At 46.6% G+C, this 20,298-nt stretch overlaps 1 protein-coding gene and 1 pseudogene across 1 annotated transcript; one reads left to right on the forward strand and one right to left on the reverse strand.

Annotated features, from left to right (window-relative positions):
• Positions 1-2,573: 2,573 nt before the first annotated feature.
• Positions 2,574-4,745, reverse strand: LOC147050473 (beta-1,4-galactosyltransferase 3-like; annotated as a pseudogene).
• A 4,551-nt stretch (positions 4,746-9,296) lies between these two features.
• znf365 (zinc finger protein 365) lies at positions 9,297-16,988 on the forward strand. Its single transcript, XM_085923020.1, has 6 exons — positions 9,297-9,392; positions 11,440-11,943; positions 12,348-12,669; positions 13,013-13,148; positions 13,231-13,286; positions 14,088-16,988. The coding sequence occupies exons 2-6, from the start codon at positions 11,523-11,525 to the stop codon at positions 14,281-14,283; spliced, it is 1,131 nt and encodes a 376-aa protein (XP_085779146.1). The 5' UTR covers positions 9,297-9,392; positions 11,440-11,522; the 3' UTR covers positions 14,284-16,988.
• The last annotated feature ends 3,310 nt before the right edge of the window (positions 16,989-20,298 follow it).

Below are 20,298 nucleotides of genomic sequence, written 5' to 3' on the forward strand. Positions count from 1 at the left end.
GTGCCAACGCTGGGGACGAGATTGGACCCAGCCAAGATGGTAACAACTTGCTGACGTCACGCAGCTGCCTGATCCGGGCCACAAACTAAGCAACATGGATGCTCCCAGTATTTCCATGTCACACTTACTAAAAGCCATTTATTTCCTACATGAATTGCTTTTTTTTTTTTAATAAACTTCAGGGATTTGATTAAGCCATATTCGTAGAATAGAAAAATGTTAATATGGCGAATGACCAAATGTACACTTAAAAGGAGCGCCCTGAAGCTATCAATCAAACGGTGCACACTCGAAACAAACTGCAATTAGACAAACAGCACAACAGTAGAAAGAAGTAACAATGAAATGTATATAATTACTTTGTGTCAAAGACGCACACGATCACAGCAACATACTCAGTCGATACCAGCAACCTTTAACTTACCGCTGCGCACAAGCTCCAACAATCGCGATAAGCTGAGGTAACTCACGCGAGACGTAACTTCCGAACATTTGAACATCAACATAGGAACCTTTCTAACAGCTATTTTTCTTTTTTTTCTTTGTGACAGCGGTTCATTTTGGCCTGAGGAGTTAAGTTCAGCATTCGCTTTAAAGAGATCTGGCGTATAATAAGTTCAGCATTCGCTTTAACGATATCTGGTATATAAAGTGAATGGGTATAATGTCTCGACCCCGAATGTAAGACGACCCCCACTTTTTATGTCCAGTTGTAGACCGACAACAACTTCAAATTGTATCTTCACCATTACAATCCTTCCCATCTTTTTGATGTCCTCCACCGGTATCATTGTCAACCCCTGAACTTGCTAGTGGGCGGGTCGTTTGAAAGGTAAACGTTCAACACTCGGATGGTGAGAAATCCACCGGGGAATGTGGCCGGCGCGCTTTTGAGTCTGTATCTTCAGTATCCGCCCATTTGTTTTTTTCTCCCACTCGCAACCAGACGTAAATGATGTTCTTGTCCTGGGGGTTTCTCACAAGTCTGTAATTTCCGATGTTTGGGGCACGGGTGCCGTTCAAAATTGAGTGAAATGCGTGCATTCTGTCATGTCCTGGAAGAGCAACTAACTTGGGATGGGCGGCGTGGCGAGGCCCGGAGCAGGTGGCACCGGCCGTCCCTTCGGGCGTGCTGACCACTCACACCATGATCTCCATTGTGGCCAGTATAAGACTGAGCAACGAGCCGGGACAGAACATCTGCTTCGTCCACTGCGCCCTTCAGGTATGCACGCACACATACACACACACACGCACAGAAAACGTAATAAAGTCATTCACCGCCATCGACGTGTCGTGACTTAAAGTAACATTTTCAACAGGCTCGCACAGACATCTCGCACAGCCCGCGTTTGTTTGCAAACCACTGTAATGACAGACAGATCCCTGTAGATGGTGGTGTTGTATCACCTTTTGAGACCGGCATCACTTTTAAAGAGAAGAGAAAGACAAAAGAGTGAATCTCAGCTTCTCACGTCCATCATGAGGAGGAGAGATGGCAACGTGTTTGTTGTCGGACACAAACAGTTTGGGCACAGTTCACGGAGGGACTGCAAACCACCACGTGAAACAGCCATTGTCATTGGCTGCTGCAAACAATGAGACGTTCTGTGTGCTTCAGGTACTGTGGCACTTGGATATCGTCTGGTTCAGTTCCTTCTATCTATGGAAAAGACGGCCACAGTAAAGCGGTAAGCTTGAGATGACACAAAATATTCAACTCTATTTCACTTTAATAATTGTTCGTGTCTGTGCACTATTTTTCATAGCATTAGGCTCAATCTTACTGCTGATTTTAGAGCTGTGTACTGTGTTTCTACTTCTTGTGGTTGTATTTTGAGTCGTTGTATCAGATGAATTGCATCAAAGATGCTGCGTTATTCTTGGGGAACACAATATTGTGTTAAATTCATCCGTTAGCTTCTCGCTAACGCTAGCATTAGTTTACTCGTTAACTTGACTGCAGTGCTTGTTTACAAGACGTGTTCATAAATATTGTGAGGGGATTTGTTTTGTTACGTGTTATCTATGGTTATATGGACAAGTATTCTGCGTTGACATCTTTTAATAAATCAATAAGTTTGTAACACAATTAAACGCTACCTTAACTAAAAAACTACAAATAGGTCAACCGGAAAGGGAGGCGCACATCTTTTGGCCTGGAGGAATTGCATTTAAAGATACCACACCAAAACAGCTTGGTCTGAGCCACACCTCTGAACAAGTAGAAAAGAGGGACCTGTGATGGTATCAAAATGAGGAATTCAGACAACAGCATTGCAGTTCCACTTTATGTAGACCACAACTGAATGAGTAAAATGTGAAACAAAAGAATTTATTACTGCGATACGTAATCTTTAAAACGCGCGTTCCTGCTTTTTTTCTCGACTTAATTGTATTTCTATTGCAATGGGAACAAAGTACTCTTCACTATTTGTTTGTTTTGAGGGTGAATATTCATCAAAATAAAATACAATTGGAGGATCCTGTCACACTTGAGTACAAAGGAACGTCAGATATGGTGGTGCACCAGAGTGGGTTCTACTCCACTATGTTAATAATCAAGTCACCAGTCAATCACGTGAAGTGGCTGTTTTATCTGTTGTCGTTTCCCCCTGAACCTAGGGACGGGGCTTTTTTCCGACGTTGATGGCGAGGCGAGTGTAGAGAGGCTCCTGCTCTTTGGAGATGAGTTTGTATGTCAGAGAGTTGAGGCCGTCCACGTACCAGGCCAGCGCAGTTCTATTCCGCAATACAAAGCTGTAGAGTTCAAATCAATTTTATGTCAATCAATGAAATGAGCAGCATATTTCATGACAAGGGCTACTCACTTATACGGGTTTTCCTCATTCCCTCTGTCTCTGTGATGCTTGATCATTTTGTAACGAGCAATGGCCAGTGGGGGGCGCACCACCTTCATGCCCGCCAGAGCCACTCTGCAGTGGAAGAAAGAATACATACATGAAACAAACAAAAAAAGAGCGCAAATAGCTTGCCGTAGTGCAGTGGTTCTCAACCAGTGGGGCGGGGCCCCCTCGTGGGGGGGGGACGAGAAGGTCACCGGATGGAGGGAAACAAATGTAGAAAGTAATAATGATAATAATAGTAATAATAGTGTGGGCCGACAAAAATGGTAGCCAATTTATCTCTATGCAAGGTGGTGTAGTGGGGGTGAGGCCGGGAAGAGTGGAGAACCCCTGCCATATATATTAAAGTTCCAACGGTGGGCGCTGCGACCATGAGATCATTTTACCTTTGCCACAAATCGTCATCCTCTCTCCCCCAGCCCCAATACTGGTTGGAGAAGCCGTTCATCTTCCTGTATTGGTCTGGAGTCACTGCGACAACGCCACCAAAATAGTGCCGGTAAGGAAGCCTGCGACGGGGACACGGCCCACTCGTGTGACCTGAGGGCCAAGACCTTCAACATGCACACACACACACACACAAACACCAACTACTGATTGCTCTTATTGACATTGGCATCGCACTCGGAGGAAATGTCCTGACTTCTCTCCCGACTGCCTTTCCTTTTAGGGCCTCTAATTTGAAGTCATCAAGAGCTCTTTGAAGGTTGTACCTTGACCAAGGCCTTCTCAGTAATCCTTGTAAACCACAGCAGCGCTGTAGGAAAACGCTTGGGAAAAACAGACCTATAGCTTGAGGGGTGTGCCGGCACAGCAGGTGAGCTGTATAACGCCGATGCGTCTCGGAAATGTCACATACGTCCTTCCGGACATGGAAAGGCTGCCACGTGGGATGCATCTGTGGGGACGATCACTAGCGTGATGCGACGCAAACAGACGACGGTGCCTGAGCCTTCTCCGACGCTCATCGTAGAGTCAAGCGGTGACCACGCAGCAGACTTGGATTGTCCAGCGGTTTGCCTACCTAACGGGGCATTACTGCACGCAGCAGACTCAAGGCGCCTACCTATAATGAAACTTGTCGATGGCCACGGCCAGGTGTGTGGGATTGCACTTGTCGCAGGTGTACAGATTGCGGTCGTTCTCGGCCAACAGGTCCACATCGTGGATGACGATGCAGCTCCAGTCTTCATCCCGGAGAACTTCCCTAACGCCAGCGTTGAGCAGTTTGCCTTTGTTGAAGGTGCCGTCACCCCACTGAAAGACAGCCCAAATCACAACCGTCTTCGCACCCCTCCCGCATAATGATTTTTTGGTGAGACACAAGATGCAAGTCTGGCAATTGTAGTCCTTGCTGGGGACGGGGCAAAGCGGCTTTTGTTTTTGAGCTCGGTCGGACTTGAGCGCAGGCTCTCCTTACCTGCTCCACGACGTAGATCCTGTAGTGGATCTGCTGCCTCTGCAGGAAAGGGTGCAGGTGGGACAGGAGAGCGCGGAGGTGCGTCCCTCGCTTCCGGTACGGCACCACGACGGCGACACGGTGCTGAGCTTCGCAGTTCGGGGGGCGGTAGAGTCCGCCCGGCAGCACCGACGCGCTCCTCTTTCCAATCTCCTCCAAAGTGGGAGGCGACGAGGAGAGATGGACGGGCCTTGGCCCAACTGCTCAAGGGAAAGCAAACAGTGGCACACGAGCATTCCAACAGCAGGTAGCGATTTGATGTGCCGCTCACCCAGCAGCGGCGACTCTGCGCGGCAGCCAGCTAGTGGACGAGGCACCGCCCAGTAGGAGCAGCGCAGCACCAAGGTCACGGCGGCCGTCAAGCCCACCAGTGAGGCCAAACCACTCGGCCACTTCCTGAGGCGTCGGTGGCATTCCATTAGAAGACGGAGGGCAGCGAGCCAACGGCGCGAGCGGAGGTACGGCTGTGCGCCAGGACATCAAGCTTCGGTTAGCAAACATCAAGTTCATAAAGTCAGCCAGACAGGAACAACCCACACGCAAATGCCACGTTGATTAACATTTCAAAAGTCAATCAACCAGGTTGGCCAGGAGATAGATGGGCTAACAAATGCGCACACACACAGTTTTTTGTGAAGCATTTTGTGCATCCTGATTTCTGTTTTTTTTTCTTTGTTTGCAATGTTTGCTTGTTTTTGCAAAGCAGCAAGCCAGCCAATCGCAGGGCAGACATATGCAAACAACCATTCACAATCACAAGAAGTCCATCCATCCATCCATTTTCTGAACCGCTTAGTCCCCACGGGGGTCGCGGGCGTGCTGGAGCCTATCCCAGCCGTCATCGGGCAGTAGGCGGGGGACACCCTGAACTGGTTGCCAACCAATCGCAGGGCACACAGAGACGAACAACCCTTCGCACTCACACCTAGGGACAATTTGGAGTGCTCAATCGGCCTATCAAGCATGTTTTGGGGATGTGGGAGGAAACCGGAGTGCCCAGAGAAAACCCATGCGGACACGGGGAGAACACGGAATCGAACCCGCACCCTCCTAACTGTGAGGCGGACGTGCTACGCAGTGCACCACCGAGCCGCCTGAAGTCAAAGCCAAGAAGTCAAAAGGCAAAAAATATTAGTCATGGTGAAAAGGACAAATTTGTGTGAAGAACCGCTTGAGTCAGACTTGTACAAGTTCCAAGCGCAGCAAAACTAGCAAATGAGGAGAATTTCTCCAAACTGGTCATTTCTTACGAGGCCATTTTTCCTTAGTCTGAAAGGAGCGGTAATAAAGAGTCGTCACTTACCGAGTGTCAAACAAGCAAGTGCTCAGGCAGCCGGGCGGACCGGATCACCACGACACGACAACGTTAGACTTGCTTTGGAGTGGGTGGAGCCATCCGCCAAGCAGCTCCATCATTCAAAGCATTCAAAGTCCTCCTGTAGCGCTTGTCCACATGCTTTCTTTCCAAGAAAGGCACAACAGCCGTCTATTTACAACAGTGGTCCTGAACCTGGGTTCGATCGAACCCTAGGGGTTTGGTGAGTCGGTCTCAGGGGTTCAGCAGAGCCTCTACTGTGGAGGTCCGAACATACCTAATTTATGGTGTAAATTTGTGATGATGCATATCTGAACTGGTCTCGCAAAGGCAACAGCAGAAGTCACACTGATTTGCTGGTGTGTAATTTGTTGTGAGTTCATGCATTGTGTTGGTTTTGTTCTTTGAACAAGGTGATGTTCATGCACGGCTCATTTTGTGCACCAGTAATGCACATTGATGTCTTGAATTTGATATTGAAAAGATTGAATTCAAAATTATTCTGTACCTCCAACAAGGTTAAGAACAATCGTTTGACAGTTATTTTTCTCCATGCAGATGGCCTGTTGGCCCCCCTCCCCAATTTGCAAAAGGAGTCAACTGTTTGGAAACTATTTTTTTCTTGGAAGAAATATTCACGTCCTGATCCATTTGTTTTCCACCGCGTGTGCTCATTCCATGAGATTATGTGGCCTTTTAACTTTCCAGCAAGCAGACAAAGAGGGCAATGGAATCATCATGTGCTTCTAATTGGGCTGAAAACATGACGATTGTGCTGATAAACGTGTTCTTCATTTTCGTACAAGCATGTGATGCGGGTTGTGAGATCCTGATTTGATTATCTAAACAGTAATGTTTGAAGTTGGGTGTGTCAAGTCCCCCTTGTAGTTGAATGTCCTCGAGGGCAGATTCGAGGCTAATTCTATTTGTCTGTCTTTTTGAGTAGACATTTGGCATGGCTTTGAAAACGCTCTCGCTTTCCCAGGTGGGTGGCCTGTGGCAGCATTTCCAGTCGCCGCAAACTTGATCCAGTAAGGATTTGCTAATGGACTCTCTTCCACTCTGGAGTTGCCCATCGTGAGAGGCGTCAAGCAGGCGGGGACCTTGGCGGTCCGATCCCCGGCTGCAGAAGCTGGCTCTTGGGACATGTAATGTCACCTCTCTGGCTGGAAAGGAGCCCGGGCTGGTGTGTAAGACAGAAAAGTTCCAACTAGACATAGTCGGACTTGTCTCCACACATAGTTTGGGCTCTGGTACAAGCCCTCCCAAGAGGGACTGGACTCTCTTCCACTCTGGAGTTGCCCACGGTAAGAGGCGTCGAGCAGGTGTGGGCATACTTATTGCCCTCCGGCTGGGCGGCTGCACATTGGGGTTCATCCGGGTAACGAGAGGGTAGCCTCCCTACCAGTGACGTGCGGTGAGATTCATGACTGGGGAGGCACTGACCCCCCCCACCACCAGTAAAATTTGTCCGACACCTAACCGTGTCATAAAAAAAGGTTGGGGAACGCTGCTGTAGAGTGGCTTATTCATTACTTAATTTGAACTATTTTTATGAAAATGTCATATCAGCAGTCTTCACACATAAAACACTCAATAAAGTTGTTTTCGATCGTGTGTACCACTCTGTTTGAAAAGACAAGTCCCGTTGTCCGGATCAAACCTTTTAACTCCGGAGTTGGTCTTCTTTTACTGATGACCCCGAAAATCCATTTTTGAAAATTGTTTGGATATGTTTTGTAAAACAAAATGTAAAAACAGAAACAAAAAAACGAATGTAAAACAGAATAAATGGACGACTGCTCCTCAGTTGTTCACAGTAAATTTGAACTGGAGATCACTTATTCTACAGGTGGGCGCATGAAGCATCCCGGGATCACTCGCACCCCCTGCCATAATGCTGGAGAACCTTTTTTTCCGTTGCCTCCGTAAGGTCTCTTTTCAAAGCCGTTTTGTTCATCTAAAGAAACACGACGTTACTGTCAGGGTCCGGGGTGGCATATGTCTTATCCACAGGGAGCACCCGTGAGCAGAGTGCAGAGGCCCCAGGTGCGACTCATCAGTATCATTAAGGGAGAGCTCTTAAGGAGCATGCTGGCAACTGCTCGTCGCCTGAGCGTCCCTACCAGTTTGATCATCTACACGGTTGTGCCTCTAGCACTTCTGAACTCAAGACAACGGAAGAAGCGTCTGACTTGGGCTATGGAAAAGAAGCACTGGACAGTTCCAGAGTGGTCCAAAGTCCTCTTTTCAGACGAAAGCAAGTTTTGTATTTCATTTGGAAGTCAAGGCGCCAGAGTCTGGAGAAAAGCTGGAGAGAAGCAAAATCCAAGTTGCTTGAAATCCAGTGTGAAGTTCCCACAGTCAGTGATGGTTTGGGGAGCCATGTCAGCTGCTGGTGTTTGTCCACTGTTTCATCAAGTCCAGAGTAAATGCAGCTTTTTACCAAGAGATTTTAGAGCACTACATGCTTTCATCTGCTGAAAAGCTCTTTGGAGATGATGATTTCGTTTTCCAGCATGATCTGGCACCTCCCACAGTGCCAAAACCACCAGTTAATGGTGTACAGACCATGGCATTACTGTCCTCGATTGGCCTGCCAATTCCCCTGACCTGAATCCCATAGAGAATTTGTGGGGTATTGTGAGGAAGAAGCTGAAAGACACCAGACCCAACTATGCAAATGAGCTAAAGGCTGCTATTGAAGCATCCCAGGCATCCATATCACCTCAGCAACGCCATAGGCTGATTGCCTCCATGCCATGCCGCACTGATGCAGTAATCCGTGCAAAAGGATTCCCAACCAATTACTGAGTGCATTAATGGACATTTTCAAATGTTTGATTTTGTTTTGCTGTTTTAAATCTTTTTTTTTTTTACTTGGTCTGAGGAAATATTCTTTTTTGAGATAGGATTTTTTAGTTTTCTTAAGATGTAAACCATAATCAGCAATATTAAAATAATAAAAGGCTTGCAATATTTCAGTTGATTTGTGATGAATCCAGAATGTATGACATTTTTGTTTTTTAATTGCATTACAGAAAATAAAGAACTTTATCACAATATTCAAATTTTCTGAGACAGTCCTGTACTCAGTCGATACCTGCAACCACAAGCTCCAACAATCGCGATAAACTGAGGTAACTCACGCGAGACGTAAGGCGCGGTGACGTAACTTCGCTTTAAATTTATCTGACGCCATCTAGTGTTGTGAATGGTTATATTGTCTAGACCCCGAATGTAAGACGACCCCCACTTTTTTAGTCTTATTTCAATGCAAAAACATCATCTTATATTTGGACCAATACGGTAATAGTACAACATTGTTGTGATGTTGTAGTAGGGTGTCCAGATTTGGGTTTCTGAAAAATAGGACACCTTTTTTTTGGGAGGGGGGCATTTTATTTGGGTATCTTTTGGGGGGGGGGTCATTTGTGTAATATGTTATGACACAAATGACATGGTGTCTGTATAGCAATTGCATTTATTGGCCCGAGTAACACAAAACAATATAACAGCAATATTGGCTGTGAATTGGGATTATTCTAATTTCTACCGATTTAAACTGCACCGAAAGAGCTTTGCTTTGAAAGACCACGCGAGCCGGAAGCGTGATGCCGCCTATTATCAGGGGCTTTGCTGAGATCCGACTGTGACGTCTCGCAAGCTACGGCAGGACTCGGGCACGTTCAGTGTCGGTCATCTTCGTACGCGCGCACGCCGCCGGCGAGCGTGCGCGCGCGCGCGGAAGGTAAGCGGGAGCATTTCTGTTCTATCTTTTCTTTTATTTGACATTTGAAAATACTCAATTGATCGATCGCTTTATTGGCGGCAGATATCTCTCATAGCTAACTACTTAGCCAGCTAAGGGATGGCTACTAGCGACCTGTTACGCGCGTTGCTAGGTGACGTAATCTACTTATTGACAGGTCATCTTATTTTCTTAGACACGCTGCAAACAGAATCTTTGTAGTACAGTATTTTTAGATCAGCTGCATGTTGCATGTGGAGGATCCATGCATCCATGCATCCATCCATTCATGCATCCATCCATCCATCCATCCATCCATCCATCCATCCATCCATCGCATTTTTAACAAGACTGGATAAAGCGGCGCAGATGGGATTTGGGAAATCTGTAAATATGTTTCTGTTCCTTTCAAACATTGGCAATACTTCACTTTAAACGTCAGGCTGTGTTGCATTTGCTCAAGTGGCCTCAAGTCTATGCATCTACAGTGGGGCAAAAAAGTATTTAGTGAGCCACCAATTGTGCAAGTTCTCCCACTTGAAAGATTAGAGATGGCTGTAATTTTCATCATCGGTACACTTCATCGATGAGAGACAACATACCGTAATTTTTGGACTATAAATTGCTCCGGAGTATAAGTCCCACCAGCCATAAAATGCACAATAACATTATAATAAACATTTATAAGTCACACCGGAGTATAAGTCGCACTTTCGGGGCAAATTTATTTGTCAAAATCCAACACCAAAAACAGACATGAACCAGCAACAACAGGCTAAACGATACGTATGCTAACGTGACATATACACAAACGAGGAGCTGAGAACGGGCCTGACGTAACATGCAGAGTTATTCAAGTAAGTATTACATAAATAACACGTTTATCTAACCATCTATGTCAGTCCAATTGATTAAATCCTTCGATCTTGTTTTATGTAAACAATGCCGCGTATGCGCCGCATATGCTGACGTCGGACCCGTTGTAAGTTGCATTTCTAATTATTCCACAGACCCATATAACGATATATAAAGTATATTTCAAATAACTATCATATTACAACAATATTATCAAACCATCTGTGTCACTCCAAATCATTAAATCCATCGATCAAATTCCTCGTCCTTTATGTCAACAACGCCGTGCGTGCGCTGCAGAGATCTAGTATATAACTATATTGTAGCGTTAACAAAGTACCAGGAAAGACGTGGGTTTGGTAAACGGCTCTTTATTTAACAAAACAAGAGGTCAACGAGCCAACAACTACTGAACTTCCAGCCACGGAGGTGGAAGAGAGCTCCATAAAATAGGACCGGGCGTGCGTAAAAGCCATGCCCGAGCCCCATCCACCGTCCCCGGACAGCCACCCGGCCGAGCGCCGGCCCCCGACTTCCATCCACGGAGGTAAAAGAGAGCTCCCGTCGAGAAGGACCGGGCGTGCGTAAAAGCCATAATAGTTTTTCAAACCTTCTGTGTCACTCCAAATCATTAACTCCTTCAAACTCTTCGTCCTCCGTGTCACTTACAAACACAGCCGCTAATGATGCCGGTAGTACGTGGGGCCCTTCCTCATCTTCGTCATCCCGTGATCGAATCCTTTGCCTTTTATGTAAACAACCGCCACGCGGCACGGGTGACGTCACTTGCAGTTCAAATGACAGTAATCCCTTGCTACATCGCGGTTCGTTTATCGCGGTTTCACTACATCGCGGATTTCGAATTTTTAAAATTTGTGAAAAAAATCACATAAGTCGCTCCTGAGTATAAGTCGCCCCCCAAGCCCCCCCCCCCCCACCCAAACTATGACAAAAACCGCGACTATACTCCAAAAATTACGGTACAAAAAAAAAGTGATCAGTTTGATCCCACGGGGCGAGATCTTGCGTGGAGCCCCAGATCGAGGCCATTATTGACCAAATACTTATTTTCCACCATAATTTGCAAATAAATTCTTTAAAAAGCAGACGTGATTTTCTGGATTTTTTTTTTTATTCTCTCATAGTTAAAGAATACCTCTGATGAAAATTACAGCCATCTCTCATCTTTCAGGTGGGAGAACTTGCACAATTGGTGGTTGACTAAATACGTTTTTGCCCCACTGTACGTCTTCAATCCTCCAACGGCCACCAGCCATGCAGCAAAAGCTTTGCTCTGAAGGTTCCGGTTCTTTTCGCGATGAGGAGCGCTCGTCGGGCCTCCACAGCCTCTACGCCCAAAGGGAGTACCCGTATGAGTACCGCGGCTTCAGCATCACTGGAAAGCTCCCGCCGAAGAATGGTGGTCTCACGGCAGCTCGCGGCATGCGGCGCTCACTCAGCGACGGCAGGGATGCCGCCCAATTCCTGATCTCCAGAAGGAGGACGAGAAGCGTGGGCACGCGTGCACACCAGGACAAGCTTAAGCACCAGGACGAGCATGAGGAACTGCTTGCCAGAGACAGCGAGAGAGAGAAGATTGGGGCCTCGGACAGGTCGCCAGATCATTACAGGGGTTTTCATGTGGGACAGGATCTCGGCGTGGACGTGGGCCTGGACTGGAATACAGAGGCGCTCGGTGAGATCATCAAAGACCCGTTCCCACTTTTCTATTACATTCTCTCTGATCATGCGACATCAAAGACTTGCATTTCCAATGCGTGTGTAATCATTTGCCACGACACATGGTATCAAAGACCTCTATTACACAAAACATGGCACACTGCAGTGTGCACATATAATTTAAGATCCATCCCTTTCCAAATACTCATGACGTCAAAGACTGCCTTTTTTCACTGCACAAGAAAGACATCAGCAAAGAGACGTTTTGTACTATCCACGACACATCAAAGGCCCCTCTCTAAATACTCAAGAGTTTGTCCCCCTTTTCCTCAGTTTACGAGATCATCCAAGACCCAATTTCCACTCCCCACGGAACTGTCAAAGAACCCTTTCTCATGGCCTTCTGTCCTTTCCCCACAGGGCGGGGCTGTTGTTCAGGCCCAGACACCACCTGGTGCTTGCTCGCGGCGTCGCACGGAGGCCTGGCTGCCAGCACCATTGATGGCATTGGCACTGGGGTTTCCCCACAGCGGCGTCTGGCTCGTGTCAGGACGGAGCTGGCTCAGGCGCACACGCGGCTGCTGTGCGAGCGCGCCCACACACAGCATCTGACTCGCGAGAGGCAGGAAGTGGCGGAGAAGGAGCGGTCACTGAGCCGGCAGGTGGACGTGGCAGTCATGGTGATTGCTGCCCTCAAGGAGCAGATCAACGCTTCCGAAAACGAGCTGGAGCGACGTGAAAGGTAGGGGCGGAGATGGAATCCTGAGATAATCACCATTGGTCTTGTAGATGTGTAGAACAAGTTACATGACAATTTAGCAATCAATTCAACAATAATGACCAAATTGTAAAATTGCATCTGTAAATAAATCATCACGTTGAAAATGGATGGACGGCTAATTGGAATTTTTCGTTGTATTCATTCAGTCAATTTAATTGTAATTATTTAACATTTATTAATGTATGTTTCTCTTTGATTTTAATTGTTTAATTGAGATACAAGACCCAAATTGTTTGGAAGCCATTTTGCCAAAACGGCCGCACGACAACTGGCGGCTGGGCTAACGTGCCGCTGGTGCTGGCAGGCAGGTGCTGAGCATCTACGAGTTTCTGGAAACGGCCGCACGCCAGGAGACCAGTGGTAAGGTCCGAATCCAGTCATTCATCGAGAATCTGCTCCGACGCATCGCGCTGGCCGAGACCCTCCTGGAGGACTACCAGGTGCACAACACACGCACGCGTGGCGCGGGCCTAACACTTTCCTGCCCGCCTTGTCGGTCTCACGTACGTCTTCCCTCTTCAGCGGCGGCAGACACCGGCCACCAACCGAGACAAACCTTGCAGGATCACCAAGAGCAGGTTGCCACACCACCGCACCAACAAAAACTTAAAAAAATAAATACATAAAAATCAAAACACTTAATTGTTCCCACAGTGGGACTGGACAAACATTTTTTAAGCGGAGCAACACATCTGTCATAGTTACAATATGTACATGTTACATTTAATGATAACACATGAACATATTTTTGGAACAGAGCCCAAATACATCTTGACAGCATCACTGGAAAAAGAATAATGCCAGCTCAGTGTCCTAGTGGTAGAGTGTCCACCCTGAGGTTCTGGATTCAAACCCCGGCCGGGTCATACCAAAGACTATAAAAATGGGACCCATTGCCTCCCTGCTTGGCACTCAGCATTAAGGGTTGGAATTGGGAGGTTAGATCACCAAAAATGATTCCCGAGCGCGGCACCGCTGCTGCTCACTGCTCCCTTCTCCCCCAGGTGATGGATCAAAATCACACGGGGTTGGTCACCTCTGCAAACTGGTTAATCAGTGCCGAGGGTCTTAGCGGTTTGTTTTACAAGGTTGTGGAAACAGATACTAGTGGAGCATCTTTAGACAACAAGCTAAGCAAGAGCATTTGCACAACCTTGGAAAGGGAATGTGGAAAGTTTCAAAAAGTCAAGGAAAGGTGGAAGGCTTTAACAAAGTTATTGATCCTAGTCAACATTCCAACATCATAATAATTTGTCAACCCTAACAATCAGCAGTGTAGGTGTCAGCTGTGTAGAGGGAATGTTTTGTTTTGTCTTTTTGAAACCGAAAATGGTTTTGTGCCGAGTTTTTGATCCCACGTTTTACTGTTGTTCCCCCAGGTCAGCTGGATGTCAGCTGTCGTGCGGTGTCCACGGCAACGCGCCCGTGCAGCGGCCGTTGAGCGAGCCACGCGAGGAGCGCGAGCAGCGCGAGCAGCGCGAGCGTCTGGCGCGTTCATCCCGTCTCTTTTGTCGACCCGAAGACCGGAACGACATTTGGAACCAGCGGCGCCGCTCGGCTGGATACGAGGCCTAACGGCGTCAGGAGGGGCCCCTCTTCATCACCGCAACACAAGGTCATCTTTTTTTATACAGTCGTATGCAAAGGTTTGGGCACCCCTGGTCATTTTCATGATTTTCCTTTATAAATCATTGGTTGTTCAGATCAGCAACTTCAGTTAAATATATCGTTAAGCAGACAAACACAGTGATATTTGAGAAATGAAATGACGTTTATAGGATTTACAGAACGTGTACAATCATCACCTAAACAAATATAGGCAGGTGCATAAATCTGGGCATCCCAATAGAAAAGTCCTCCTTTTGCAGAAATACCAGCCCCTAAATACGCTTCCTATAGCTTCCAATGAGAGTCTGGATTCTGGTTGAAGGTACTTTGACTATTCTTCTTTACAAAACATCTCCAGTTACGGGTATTTAAGGTGGCCAGTTGCAAGTTGTTCTCCTCTTTGCATCTTCTCTGAAGAGTGGCAACATAGGAGCCTCAAAACAACTGACAAATGACCTGAATACAAAGATTGTTCAACGTCATAGTTGAGGGGAAGGATACAAAAAGCTAGCTCCGAGATTTTAGCTGTCAGTTTGCACTGTGAGGAACATATAGTGAGGAAATGGAAGACCACAGGCACAGTTCTAGTTAAGGCCCAGAGTAACAGGCCAAGAAAAATCTCAGATAAGCAGAGGCAAAGGATGGTGAGAATAGTCAAAGTCAACCCACAGAGCATCTCCAAAGACCTACATCATGATCTTGATGCAGATGGTGACACTGTGCATTGTTCAACTATATTTCACTTTGTACAAGGAGATGCTGTATGGGAGAATAATGCGGCAGGAGCCTTTTCTGCGCACATACCACAGAGTCGGTTGAGGTATGCTAAAGCACATTTGGACAAGCCGTCTTCATTTTGGAATAAGGTGCTGTGGACTGATGAAACAAAAATTTTGTTATTCTGACATAGCAAGGGGTGGTATGCATGGAGGAAGAAGAACACAGCATTCCAGGACAAACACTTGCTACCCACAATCAAATTTGGTGGTGGTGGCCAGTGCAGGTACTGGCAATCTTGTTAAAGTTGAAGGTCGCATGGATTCAGCAGATTTTTGTCAACAATGTTCAAGAATCAGTGACAAAGTTGCAGTTGCGCAGGGGCTGGATACCTCAACAAGACGACGACCCCAACACTGCTCAAATTCTAGTAAGAGGAACAAGTACAACGTTCTGGAATGGCCATCTCAGTCCCCAGACCTGAATATTATTACAAATCTGTGGTGTGATTTAAAGCGGGCTGTCCGTGCTCAGAAACCATCAAACCTGACTGAACTGGAGATATTTTGTCAAGAAGAATGGTAAAAAATACCTTCAACCAGAATCCAGACTCTCATTGGAAGCTATAGGAAGTGTTTCGAGGCTGTTATTTAAGGGGTAGCTGCTGAATTTTTCTGTTGGGGTGTCCAAATTTATGCACCAGCCTACATTTGTTTATGTAATGATTGCATACTTTCTGTAAATCCTATAAACTTCATTTCACTTCTCAGATATCACTGTTTTTGTCTGCTATATGATGTATTTAACTGAAATTGCTGATCCGAAGAACCTATAATTTCTAAAGGAAAATCTTGAAAATGCCCAAACCTTTGTATACGACTGTATATACATCTTAAAAGCACCCTTTTCTTTGTATTACTGCAATGGTTGTTTTTTTATTTTTCAAATCTGCTTGTCCCCATGAGGGTCGTGGGCGCGCTGGAGCCTACCTCAGCGGTTTTTGGGCAAATTGGCAGGTAACAGACACCCTGAACCAGTTGCTGGCCAATCGCGGGCACATGTTGACAAGCATTGACATTGAAATTCACGCTTGCAATGACATTTATGGGCAATTTTGTGGAGTGCTCAATCGGCCTACCGTGCACATAACAAAATAAAAAATAAATCACAATTAGATAGGGTAAAATATAGTCAATAAAATTCACCGCTGATAAAAAAAAAATGTAACCTGGTCAAATTGCTTTAAAATGATCATGTATTTTTGTTTCATCATGCAATGGATCAACCAATGGTACAAATGATATACAAATTAATACATGCTAATGTGCAATGTATTTTGTTTCATTTACATTCTAATGAATTAAATATACTCTATTCACATGTCAGGTTTGAATAATTATGAATAGGAATGTCATTGTATTCTTGAAGTAATTGTCATGATGAAACATTGTGAACAACTCTTGGTAGAAATATGAATATTCACAACAATGCATTAATATTCACAAAGCTGTCACGTGTTGTGCATTTAAATAGAAAAGGCGGCTTGGAGAGCTGAGAGCCCACGCTGTGTTAGAAAGGCGGAAAAGGGCGATAGTTTACGAATTCAGATTTCACATAGTTTAAGTTTAGTTCAGCCGAGTACCGTTTACCCCACTTCAGAGTGTGTGTAAAGAAAGTAAGTTCCACATGTTTATTGTTGTATAACTACCAGCATCTTTGACTGCCAGTATAGTGATACAGAACATCCTTGAGCATGTTTAAGGAGGCTATCATCGTGGTTTTGTGTCCGAGTGTACAACTTTGAGTTGCGCTCTCATGTATATATTGAGATATTTACATGATTCAGAGATTAACACCCATTTTTATTTGTTTTTCACACACATATACGTGTGTATAACACATAACTGTGTGTGTACACAGTTGTACTGAGGCTGCCAATCTCATTAAACATCAGAAACCCCAAGACCACCTCTCTTTTTTGGAGCTCCTAACCGGACTCACCACAGCGTTCTGCATTACCCCACCAGCGCACAAGCCAACAATATTTTTCAATGGTTCCTCGAGCCGGATGGCCGATACCTGTTGAAGATGCAGAACCCAGAGTTACCAACAAGTGGCACAAGACCCAGGAAATCATCATCAGTGCCTTCTCACATGTCTGATTATGACCTCAGCAGGCCAGGGTGTTTGAGTAGTTTCCAACGACCAGTTCTTCCAAGGGTAACAGAAGCGGAGCACGCAGCCACAGAGCGCCCAACCAGTAGATCCCTATCACCGCTGATTAGCCAAGGACTTGCCATGGAGACCATGAAGGATGTTGCGCAAGAACAGGAATCCAGACAAGTCATGACGCAAGCCATCAGGAGACAGGAGATCAACCCACTTGTTGAGTTCAATGCTGCCCTCAAAGAGCTGCATCAAGAGAATGCTGAACTCCACAAACAGTTCCAGAGCCCAATGACTGCCTTACAGCTTGCTCCTCCACCACCTCCAGGCCCATACAACAGCGGTCATGTTGGAAGCCACCACTACTCAAACACTAGTGGCCCATGGTTTGCTAGAATACGAGTTAGAAGTCTAGGAAGACAGCGTCACGCTCCCCAAGAGAGAGGAGTCATCCAACAGGAAGCGCGATAACATAAGTCTTCAAGTAAGTCTGCTACTATCCTCCTGAGCAGCAGCCTCGCCGTTGGCAGAAATTTGCCTCGTGAGCACCACTAACAAAGTCCTCTATGTGGACCGCCCAGTCTACAACTGCAAGGTGCTGATGAAGATCAGCAAAGTCTTCTTGAAGAACGGTGACAAGTCCTTGGAGACATACTGTATGCTATTTTAGACGACGGCTCTGAGTGGACAATACTGCTCCAGTCTGCCGCCAAACAGTTGTGCCTCAAAGGAAGTAAAGAGGTGTTGCCTCTCTCTACCGTCTGACAAGGAAAGGACAAGGTAGTACATGGGGCGGTTGTGTCCTTCATGATTTATCCAGCTCACAACCCTGACAAGATTCAGAACGCCTTCACCGCAGAGCAACTGGGTTTAGCAGAGCATCCCATCTTGTTGCTTCGCTTCAGCAGAAGTATAAACATCTGGCTGGTTTAGCCAAAGGAGGAAGCGCTGAGCCAAATCTCCAGAACAATCGGCTGCCTGCCAAAAAGAGATCAAGAAGCTTGTAGATACTGGCTATATTGTGTGGTTGGATGACTATCAAGAAGAGAGCAGCGCAGAAGCCTGGTTGGTTTATACCGTACCATCTGGTCCAACATAATGGAAAGAATCGGGTGGTGTACAACTGCTCATTTCAGCACCAGGGTCACAACCTCAACCAGCTCCTACTACCTGGTCCCACTCTCGCTCCCCCCCTCCCTTGCTTACTGTGCTACTACGCTTCAGAGAACTTGCCTGCAGCATCTTTCATCAGGTGAGGCTCATACCAGCAGACCGACCACTACTGCGATTCTTATGGAGGGACATGCAGCGGGACTGACCACCTGATGTGTACGAGTGGCAGGTGCTTCACTTTGGGGCTATTTGCAGCCCCTGCTGTGCAACGTTCGCGCTACAGAAGCACATCACTGACCACAGCCAAGCAGAAGATAATCCCAGTGTACGCCATTAATTTTATGTGGATAACTGTCTACTGCAGGGGTGTCAAACTCGTTTTTTTTTGGGCGGGCCACATTGTTGTCATAGCTTCTTTCGGAGGGTCATTATGACTGTCAACCCAAATAAATGTATGAGCACCTCATATTATATACAGTAAAAGCTACAAAACAAACTGACAAATAACTTGTTTTCAAATCAGATGAGAAAAAACTGGTCAAATATAAAAAATAAAAAATAAAAGATTATTAAAAGTGAAGACAATTTGCAATTCTAGTAATGACACATGAATTTGATGCACTATTTGTCTTCGCGGGCCACATAAAATGATGTGGCAGGCCGTATCTGGCCCCCGGGCCTTGAGTTTGACACCTGTGGTCTACTGAGTCTCACTTGTCCAGGAGCTGTAAAGGCTCTTGCTCTGCGCCATCTGCTGGACGATAGTGGATTCGAGCTGAGGCAGTGGGCAAGCAATTTTCCAGTGTTATTGACCATCTGCCACCCACCCTCAGGTTATCCAGTTGTAAACTGTGGCTCAGCCTGATTTACAAGAGCCAGCACTTGGACTACAATGAAACTATAAGTCTGACACATTCACCTATGGACACAGACACGTTGACTGCTCGGTGGTTACAATGAGAAACATCTATGAAGTTTTAGCCAGACAATATGACCCTCTTCATTGTGCCTTATACCACCCGAGCCAAAGTCATCGTACGCCACGTGTGGGAGAAGAATAGAGAATGGGATGACCCACAGCTTCCGCAGGAGCTGATGAAGAGGTGGCATGAATGGGAGACAGAACTAGTACACCTGTCCAAGGTAACCCTGCCCAGGTGCTAAACTAGTCCCCGCCTGGATCAATCCAACTGTAAGAGTCTAGGTACATGTGTTCTGTGATGCCTCTGAGCAGGCATATGGCTCAGTAACTTATTTGAGGACGGACATTTCGGAGGAGGAAATAGAAGTTGCATTCCTTGCAGCCCGATCACAAGTTGGCCCCAAGAAGCAACAGTCTATTACCTGGCTCGAGTTGTGTGCTGCCCTGACAGGTGCACAACTCTACAAGGTCATCAGCTCAGAGTTAACCCTGCATCCGCAGCTGTACCATCTGGTCAGACTCCGCTACTGTGCTGACATAGTTCCCCCCACCGTAGACCCCTTCCAGTTTGCCTTCCGACCCAATCGGTCCTCTGAGGATGCCATCTGCTCTGCCCTCCACTCTGCCCTCACCCACCTGGAGAACAGGGACTCGTATGTGAGATTGCTGTTTGTGGACTTCAGTTCTGCATTCAACACCATTGTACCTCCTGCTGAACGTCAGCAAGACCAAGGAGATTGTCATTGACTTCCGGAAGGGTCATACCCACCACCTGCCGCTGACCGTCGACGGTGCTGTGGTGGAGAGAGTGCGCAGCACCAGATTCCTGGGGGTGCACATCAGTGAGGACCTCTCCTGGACCACCAACTCTGCGTCGCTGGCGAAGAAGGCTCAGCGCCGCCTGTACTTTCTGCGGAAACTCAGGCGTGCAAGTGCTCCTCCCGCCGTCATGACCACATTCTACCGTGGCACCATTGAGAGCGTCCTCTCCAGTTGTATCGCTGTGTGGGGTGGTGGCTGCACTGAGTACAACATGAAGGCCCTGCAGCGCATAGTGAACACTG

Source organism: Syngnathus leptorhynchus, chromosome 10, assembly GCF_054491065.1.
Source record: "Syngnathus leptorhynchus isolate UIUO chromosome 10, UIUO_Slep, whole genome shotgun sequence".
Classification (NCBI taxonomy): Eukaryota; Metazoa; Chordata; class Actinopteri; order Syngnathiformes; family Syngnathidae; genus Syngnathus; species Syngnathus leptorhynchus.